The 9,687-nt window shown below is 44.7% G+C and overlaps 1 protein-coding gene across 2 annotated transcripts in view; it reads right to left on the bottom strand.

The window, feature by feature from the left end:
* AHNAK (AHNAK nucleoprotein) overlaps positions 1-9,687 on the bottom strand; it is a 116,117-nt gene that overhangs the window by 52,242 nt on the left and 54,188 nt on the right. For both annotated transcript variants that reach the window (XM_006156588.2, XM_006156589.2), the window contains exon 5: positions 766-865. In XM_006156588.2, the coding sequence (XP_006156650.1) occupies positions 766-865 (100 nt within the window). The remainder of the gene's footprint in view (positions 1-765; positions 866-9,687) is intronic.

The raw sequence follows: 9,687 nt of genomic DNA, 5'->3' as shown, positions 1-9,687 counted from the left end.
TCTCGTCTCGCTTTCTGTCTCTCTGTCTCTCTCTGTCTGTCTGGCAAGCGCACGTGCCCTATAGCAAAAAAAAAAAAAAAAAAACTCTCCAAAAAGAAAAAAGAAAGAAAGAAAGAAGAAAGAAAGAAAGAAAGAAAGAAAGAAAGAAAGAAAGAAAGAAAGAAAGAAAGAAAGAAAGAAAGAAGGAAAAAGTTGAATTTGTAGCAGGCTGAGAGCATGGTGTTGACACAGACTGAGCCAATGGCTCCCTGTTTAGCTCCCAGGACCCAGGATTTCCATACCCTAGAGTCATTTCTTCCTCCAGACTCAGCCTTCAAGTGGCTGCCTCCCTCCTAGGAGGCCTAAGAAAGTACTTCACATGATCAAAAAAATCAATTGTTCCTAAACTCTAGTAGCTTGTCAACAAGAAGTGGATCCTTACTCTTTAATTCTAAGTCTTTGGTCTCTGCCCCACCCTGGCCTCTGAGTTTCATACTGTCCTATAAGCACATGGGTGTTTCCACAGCAGCCCGGTTTAGAAAGGGACCCTTGAGAATCTTTCTGAAGAGGTCAGCAGTGCCAGAGTAAGTGCATTTCCTACAGGATTTTCAAAAAGTGGAAGAGAGGAGGAGGACTTGAATGTCCAGACCCTGGAGAAAGACGGGTGGTGCCCCAAGACCTGAACCAACTCCTTCCAGGTTTGACTTCCACAGCCCATGCACTGGACAGAGGGCATCATTATCTAATTGAGGTTATCATTCTTTCACTCCCACCACCTTCTCTTACCTGCATTCGGGGTGGAGACTGAAACTGCTCCGACCTGGCTGGTATATTCCTTGGGTTTATCCTGGTCTTTGCATTCCCGCGCTGGTGACTGCAGTGTGTTCTAACGACAAGGATAGAGATCATTACCACATCATTCATCAAACCACGGTCAATTAACATCTCCCAAACACCTACCATGGATACATAAGGCACCAGACACACCACCTTTACCACCATCACCCCTAATGCATCCTGGCACAGCCCAAGCTGAACCCTGGCCTAGAAGCTCTGACTAAAAAAATGAGAGACAGTCTTAAGAATAAACTGAAAAGCATAAACTGGAAGACATCCTTCTGTGAAAGCCCAGTGAATCACAGAGGGGACAATGCTATCTCAGGTTCATTCAGTCATCGACCCAACCCCTGGTCCTCGAGGACTTTGCAGTGGCCAAAGGAGAGAGATTAGGTGCAATTGAACATAGAGGAACAGTGTGGACGACGTGTAAGAAAGGGGGTTTGTCGTAGAACCAGAGTGCCCAGTGACTATCTTCTCTCTGTCTAGCACTAAGCCAGAGGCCATGGGGCAGGCATTCCGACGTGTAGACTGAATGCCACTGGGAGCTCCTAAAGCATTATGTGGTAGATCTCCTATCCCAGGGGCACCACCATCTCTTATCATCAGGAAAGAGAACCCATCTGTCCCCCAGATTCCCTAGCCAATGCCAGGATCCCAAACCTAGTCATGGAGAACATGCTGCTATTGGTAGCTTCAATGGCTTATGTTTTCCCATGTTTGCTCAAGTTGGACACCACCCCAAGAGTTATTCCTCCTCGGGAAAGTAACATGGGCATTGATGGATAGAATTCAAAGAGGTGAATTTTCTCATTCACGCTTCCTTCTTACCAATCAACTATCTTCCCTGTCCCAAGCTTTCAGGGAATGTTTGGGCCACTTAAATTTTTGTTCTCTCTAAGTAATAAACAAATTCCTCATTAGACTTCCCTGAAGGCTGGAACAATGGATTATTATTTGTCTCTGCATCTCAGAGCTTAACAGTGCCTCTGTTATCCTAGACATGTTTGTGCCTTGGATAGAGGACAGATGAATGAATGAATGAATGAATGAATGAATGAACGAATGACAAAATAATCTTTCAACTGAATTATATTTGCATTTCTTTCACCTCTAAAGACATGAAAGACTATTAAAAACTGCATTCATCCCATCCTACCAATTCTTTCTTCCCAGATTTTCAAAAATTTTAATGGATTAATCAGATATGAATTAGTTTACAAAAATAATGTTTCCTTTCTATGGGAACCAGCAGTTAGCATAATGGCTATGTCGCTGGACTCCCACATAGTCAACCACAGTTCATGTCCCGGACCCGGTGGCTTAAAACTCACGCCGGGCGCGTGTGTGTGCGTGCCCAAGATCCCGAGAGGAGAATGGAGGAGAAGGGATTGCAGCGTGACCATCCCCCCTGGGGGTGATTTCTCACTTTCTGTCTCTATGTCTCTCTCTGTCTGTCTGGCGAGCGCACGCACCCTATAGTGGAAATCTCTCCAAAAAAATAAAAAATTAAAAAAATAATGTTTCCTTTCTCAGAAAGGGCCTCATTGAATAATTAAGCATTTGATGGTTCTTCTTTTTATTTCAATTTGTCTACTTTTTAGTTATAAAATGAAATTCAGATTAAATCCAAATAACCACAGAAGAAAGGAATGTTTCTGTCAGAAACAATGATCAAATAATAACAAACACATGAGCATTTACATGTACCAAACAGTTTTACCTTGTAAAACTCTTTTACACTTCCTCTCTCTGGCAAGCACATGGACCCTATAGCAAATTTTAAAATAAATTATTCTTAAGAAAGTATGGTTTGAGACCAGAAGTTAGCGTAATGGCTACGTCACTGAATTCTCATGTAGTCGACCGCGGTTCAAGTACTGGACCCAGTGGCTTAAACTCACGCCGGGCGCATGTGCATGCATGCCCAAGATCCCAAGAGAATGGAGGAGAAGGGATTGAGGCATGGTCATCCCCCCAGGGGGTGATTCTCACTTTCTGTCTCTCCGTCTTTCTCTGTCTTTTCAGCGAGCGCATGTGCCCTATAGTAAAAACCTCTCCAAAAAAAGAAAGTATGGTTTTTTACCTCACAGTGTCCTGTTAGTGTATTTCATGGCCAAAAGTAGAGTGCTTTATAAATAACAGTAATATTACTGAAACCAGCGAAACAAAGATTCTGTGATAGCTAGATTAAAGGACGAGAAACAAAATCAGCTTCTATTCATTTTAGAAGTGAAAAAATCAAATCATCCAACAGTGGTTTTCTAATCCAAGCACAAAATTAATCTGAAGCCATCGAAACAAGTTATACTGCCTTAAAATCCTATGCTCCCTCTAAAAAAGGAAACTTTAGGAGGAAAACCCAGTTATCCAGGGCCAGCAGGTGGCATGATGATTAAGGAGTTGAATTCCCACATGTCCAACTGGGTTCGAGTTCTGGACCCGGCAGTTTCTCTTTCTCTCTCTCTCTCTCTCTCTCCAGTCTATTAAAAATAATAACAATAATAGGGACCAGCAGTTAACATAATGGTTATGTCACTGAACTCCCATGTAGTCGACCACGGTTCGAGTCCTGGACCCAGTGGTTTAAACTCACTCCAGGTGCGTGTGCGTGCGTGCCCAAGATCCCAAGAGGAGAATGGAGGAGAAGGGATTGCGGAGTAGCCATATCCCCCCGGGGGGGGGGCGATTTCTCGCTTTCTGTCTCTCTGTCTCTCTTTGTCTTTCTGGTGAGCATGTGCACCCTATAACAAAAAACCTCTCCAAAAAAAAGATAAATAATAATAGTAACAATAATAAAAGTAAACAAAGTAATTCTTAGAAAAAGAAATTAAGGGCCCAGCAGATGGTGTAATGATTATGTCACTGGACTCCCATGTAGTCGACTGCAGTTCAAGTCCCAGTAGTTTAAAACTCAGGCCAGGCATGTGTGCATGAGTGCCTAGAATTCTAAGAGGAGAATGGAGGAAACGAGATTGCAACATGGTCATTCCCCCTGGGAAGTGATTTCTCGCTTTCTATCTCTGACTCTCTCTGTCTCTCCATCTCTCTCTGTCTCTCCAGCAAGTAAGCGCACCCTATAGCAAAAATCTCTCTCTAAAAAAAAAAAATTTTTAATTAAAATGTTTAAATGTTCTTAAAACTTTTTTTTAATGCATTTCTCTGTGGAAAATATTGCACAAAGTGATATATGAACTTAGAAAACACAAGGGCACAACCTAGCCTGTGGCATAGGTTCCAAGGAACCAGAAAAAGATTTGAAGATGGACCTGAGATCCTCAATGCCAAGCAAAAAACAAAACCAACAACCTTTTTTATTTTAGTGGTTTTGATTGTTTGCTTTTTGCTATAAGCTATGTGTGCTAGCCAGAAAGACAGAGAAAGAGAGGGAAAGTGAAAAATCACCCTCTAGGGGATTGGCCACACCGCAATCCCTTCTCCTTCATTCTCCTTTTGGGATTTTGGGCACACATGCACATCTACCTGGAGTGTTTTTCAAGCCACTAGATCCAGGACTCAAACCGCCACATTGGCCATGTGGGACCCAGTGCTTTAACCATCACGCCACCTGCTGGCACAAAATCAGCAACTTCTGCCCTGTGTTCTGAGCTGACCAAAGGCAAAACCCTGAGGCTAATGAAGAGCCTCTGAATGAATGATTGGCATGGTCATTCTAGGACACGGCCACTGTGTGGCAGGACAGAATGTGGCAGGCCATGTCACAGAATTCCATGGAGTCAGTCCAGAAAACAGATTAAGCAGGGGAAAAGGGAGTGTAGTCCCCTGAGACCCTCCAAGGCCCCAGACTGTGTGTACATTCAAAGGTCATGGTGCAGAGAAAACAGATACATAGCCATTCCTACCAAAGAGATAGAGGCCTGACAGTGACTCAGCCCTTGTGACTAGTTACTAAGTCACAGAAGACATGGCATTAAATAGCATCATTACTACACATGTGTCACTTTACTAAGGAAATCACTCACAACTTCCTGGCCAAGAGGAGAGAACTGAATTTTTCTTTTAGAATTATTTTATTTAACTTTATTTATTTATTTTAAATTTGACCAGAGAGGGACAGAGTGAGAGAGAAAGGGAAAATGAAAAAGCAAGCCTCTAAGTCTGGAACTCGAACCATGGTCAGTCATGTGGGAGTCCATCACCCTTAACCACCATACCACCTGCTGACCCCAAGAACTGAAATTTTTGTTCTAGTGATGAGACCATACTGATGAGTAAAAAATGAAGACATCAGTAAACCAGTACCAATGTGGAGAAAGTAAGCACTTCCACACCCAAAAGTGGCAACGTACGTGGATACAGACTTTTTGGAGCAATTTGGAAGTAGCTCTTGAAAGGTCAGATGCACAGCTTCCTGTGTTATATGCACTGGATTTCCACACTAGTACTCAAATGAAATACCTGGATATCTGCTCAAAGTGCAGTGGGCAAGGATGTTTGTAAACACTAGAAATGAATTAAATGTCCATTAAGAGGAATTGTCGGGGACCAGCAGTTAGCATAATAGCTATGGCGCTAGACTCCCATGAAGTCAACAACAATTAGAGTCCTGGACCTGGTGGCTTAAAACTCACGCCAGGCATGTGTGCGTGCCCACGATCCCGAGAGGAGAATGGAGGAGAAGGGATTGCGGCATGGCAATCCCCCCAGGGGGTGATTTCTCACTTTCTGTCTCTCTGTCTCTCTTTCTGGTGAGCACACACACCCTATAGCAAAAACCATTTCAAAAGAAAAAAGAGGAATTGTCAACTATATAGCACTTCATCTGTGTTGCGTAATATTTCAAAAGAGTGAAAAAGAATTAAGCGTATCTGTATTTACCCACACAGAACAGCTCCAAAACATCGTTAAGATGGGGAAAAGGAAATTGCAAAACGATGCCATCCAATCTTATTTATGGGTAATTTTTTAGCCCTCTAAATTATAGACTTATGTGTTTCATTTTTTTAAGTTTACCTATTTGTTTATTCCATGAATAAGAGAGAAAGAGAGAGAGATAAGGAGATTGTACCCCTGAAAGAGCCTTAACACTATGATCCACCCCCAGGCTTCACTAATCCCAGATGGGCAAGCATGCACTCAGCATACCCACTGAGGTCTCTGGACTTGAACTGAGAACCTTCCAGAGACTTTTGTGTTAACATGTCCAAATGCATAGGACGAAGTTTGCAGAACACGTGCCAGAATGATACCAATGGTTACCACTAAGAATAAGCAGACAGCTGGATTTGGGACTGGGAGACTACCTCTCCATTATTATTTTTTTTTTTACAAAAAGAAATTGCTATGCGTTGTAATTAAAAATTTAATCTTTGGAAACGTTAGTTCTAAAAATGCCTACCTACCCAATCAAATGTTCGTTGGGATTGAAAATGCTTTACCAGCTATGATTACTTCAACAGAAGAGGTTCACGTGGCAAGTATTTATTGAGTACCTACTATGGGACAGACATTGGGGATATATTAAACAAAAAATAATAGTAATAATGCAGAGGAAGTCCCCCAGTCCCAAACAGGCACTGGGAACATATTTAAAATCTCTGCCTTGGAGCCAGCAGGTGGCGTGGTGGTTAAGGGCGCCAGACTCCCACATAGCCAACCGTGGTTAGAGTGCCAGATCTGGCAGCTTGCTTTCTCACTCTCTCTCACTGTCTCGTTCTGTCCCTCTCTGGTGAAATTAAAAATAAATAAATAAATAAATAAATAAATAAAGTTAAAATAAAAAATAAAACTCTGTCTTCATGGAGTTCATATTCCTGTGGAGTTTTTGGCATTATCTCCCCTTTGGGAGACGAAAGCTGTATCTCTGGAAGAAAGGCTTGGGAAAACAAAATATGCCCAAAGGCAGAGAGACGTGACATAGATAGGCTCCAATCATCTCTTCCAGTCCTAGGAAAGAGGGGAAGGTTTAAGGGTTCCGTGCTGTCCCTCGGCATCTCACTAAGCAGTCCCACATCTCATCTGCTCCAGTCCGCTGATGAGGTGGTATCTGCAGCCGGAGCTCCTGCGCCTCTCTCTGGCCTCCCTCAGGGATTGAGAACCAAGATAAGGAGAAAGGGGTATGGCCAAGCTCTGGTCTGGCTTAGGAACTCCTGGCTCCTCCAGGCACCAATGAGAGTTCCCTCCCTACCTGAGGCCACATGGAATGATGATGGCTGAGAAGGAAAGGTCAGAGGACAGGAAAGTGAGGGAGTGGAAGGAAAGGTAGTAGAATGGAAAGGAGCCCGTGTGGGAGCTGACTGCACTCCCTCTCAGCCTCAAGGGGAAGAGAATGTCTCCTTTCATGAACCATCTGGCACCAGACAAAGAAGGCCCAACCTCATTCTGCTGGTGCGCCAGGTGGGATAGTCTGCTGGTCCCCAGTGCCTTCACTTCCCCTCCCTCTGCTCCTCTGTCCCCATATCTGGCCACCTGACTTCCAGCTTTGTTTCCTGTCTAAGCTGAACAGCATACAGAATAGAGGAGGTAAAGAGATTCCGGAAAAGGAAAATGAAAAAGTGGAACTGAGTTTGTGACTTTCCCACGGGATTAAACGTGGCCTAATTGCAGACACACGATGGAAGGTGAGAAGGTTAAGGGAATCCTGTATCCCAGACCAAACTGCATTGACAGAAGGCTGTTCAGGGCAGGGCCCTGGTAATCACAAAGGAATGACTCATAATGGTGAAATTGCAGACAGCCTTGATGAACCAGTAGGGGAGATATTCCAGGCTAGGGCAGCCTTTCCTGAGGCCTTCAAATCACACGTTGCAGGCACCTGGCTGCCCCGCCTGAGCCCAGCCCAGCCGGCATTCAGCAATGCCCGTTCACACGGTGCTAGAAGGCTGTGCGAATCTGATTGGCTTGGAGATTCGTGTTTGCTAAGGGAGACTGGTTTTGTCACTGATCAGAGTCAGGTTTGAACCTGTTCTTCCCAAACCTACGTGCTGTCCCTCAGACACCCGGGGTGTGGTAAGGAGTTCTGAATTCCCGGATGGTTTGTCAAATCCAAGCGGGTTTTGGATTGCCCAGCCTGGTGGACCGTACTGGCAATCAAGCTAACGCGTCACTTCAGTGCCATTTCTTCCGACTTAAACTAATGGCTCACCCTTTCACGTATTAAATAATCCTTTATCTTACCCTTGGCTGGGAAGAGCTTGCTCTCTGTGGACAAGGAGCCAGCAGAAGCCACCTGTGTCCACTGTGGCAGAGAACTGAACGAGTTAGCGGTGGGCTCAGAACGCTCCCATGGCATAGACTATCAGCTCGTTTCCCTCTTGGCAATCGGCTATGGACGTTGTTCCCACACTGGATCACATTCAAACACGCAGTTCTATAGCCCCCTCTCAGGAGGTCTCAATGCCTCAACATCTACTTTCTAGGACTTTGCCCAAAGCTGAGAAAAATAAGCACAATAGCCAAATCCCAATGTGAATGTGAGCACTGTGCACTCTGGATGCCACGAATGCTGTCCTGCGCTCACATGTCAGCATGTCACAGCCAAGCCCTTCCCGGCATAATACACAGGGCTTTGTCTCATTCTGCAGTGGTCTGCACTGGCAACAGGGCCGCTGTCACTGTGTCTGCCAGGCTCAAAGAGAACAGTAGGGCAGGCAGGGGGCAGGGCAGTCAGCTGCAGCAAAAACCAGGCCAATCCCACCTGGCCTCAGGTGGAAAACACAACTCTGCATTTTCTGGCTAGGCTTTCTGTGTCAAAAAATTCACTAGGGAAGCAGGGAGGGAGGGGAGAACAAATAAAGGTGTTTCCTTTTTTAAAAAAAATTATTTTATTTAACTTTATTTATTTATTTTAATTTGACCAGAGAGGGACAGAGTGAGAGAGAGATAGAGAGGGGGAAAGTGAGAAAGCAAGCTGCCAGGTCTGGGACTCAAACCGTGGTTGGCCATGTGGGAGTCCAACGTCCTTAACCACCACGCCACCTACCAGCCTGCTTCCTCGTAATAAAACAAAACTTAAGCCAACCCCGTGCTCTAGTGGTTAAGGAACCCAGATATCATATGACTGACTACAGTTCAAATCTCAGCCCATGGGCTTGAAAAATTTCTGGGTGTGTGTGCTTGTGTGCCCCAAATCCCAACAGGATGGAGAAATGGAAGAGTTGTGACCTGCCCATGTGCCATTGGGGGTGCTTTCTTTCTTGCCTCCTGTCTCTCTGGCCATGCACATGTCCTCTAGCAAAATGGGGGGGAAAATAAAAGTCAGGCCACTCAGAATCACATCAGGGACTTGCAGACGGCATAATAGTGATGTCACTGAACTCCCACATAGTCAAGAGTAGTTCAAATCCCAGATCCATCGGCTTCAAACTGATACTGGTGAGCACACATGCTCTACAGCAAAACAAAACAAAGCAGCCTGAGGCGCCGGTGTGTACATTCATACAGGGAAGAGGTCTTGGAGGGGGCTGGGAGTACTGCGTGTCTTAGCATTTCTGTGTCCACCTAAGGCCTGGGGAAGCTGAACCTGGAGTCTCCTCTATTTTTTTTTTCTTAATTGCTGGGGGAGGGAGTGAGAGACAGAGGGAGAGGGAAAATGAGGAAGTGCATGGTCATGCTGCAATCCCTTCTCTTCTGTTTCTCCATCCTGTTGGGATTTGGGGCATGCCCAGAAACCTGAGAGGAGAATGGAAGAGAAGGGATTGTGACAATGGGGCCATTTCCCATGGGGGGCATTTCTTGCTTTCTGCCTCTTTGTCTCTCCCATGAGCGCATGTGCCCTATAGCAAAAATCTAAAACAACTACAGAAAAAAAGAAATCACATCAGATAAGATTTATTTTTTTTTTTTTAGTTAATAAAAACAAAAATATGGGACCAGAGGGTGACATAGTGGTCAAGGCACTGGACTCCCAAA

The sequence above is a fragment of the Tupaia chinensis genome, unplaced genomic scaffold (genome assembly GCF_000334495.1).
Source record: "Tupaia chinensis unplaced genomic scaffold, TupChi_1.0 Scaffold000502_1, whole genome shotgun sequence".
Lineage (NCBI taxonomy): Eukaryota > Metazoa > Chordata > Mammalia > Scandentia > Tupaiidae > Tupaia > Tupaia belangeri.
Note: the sequence above shows the minus strand (reverse complement) of the source record. Positions and strands in the feature narration are given on the sequence as shown.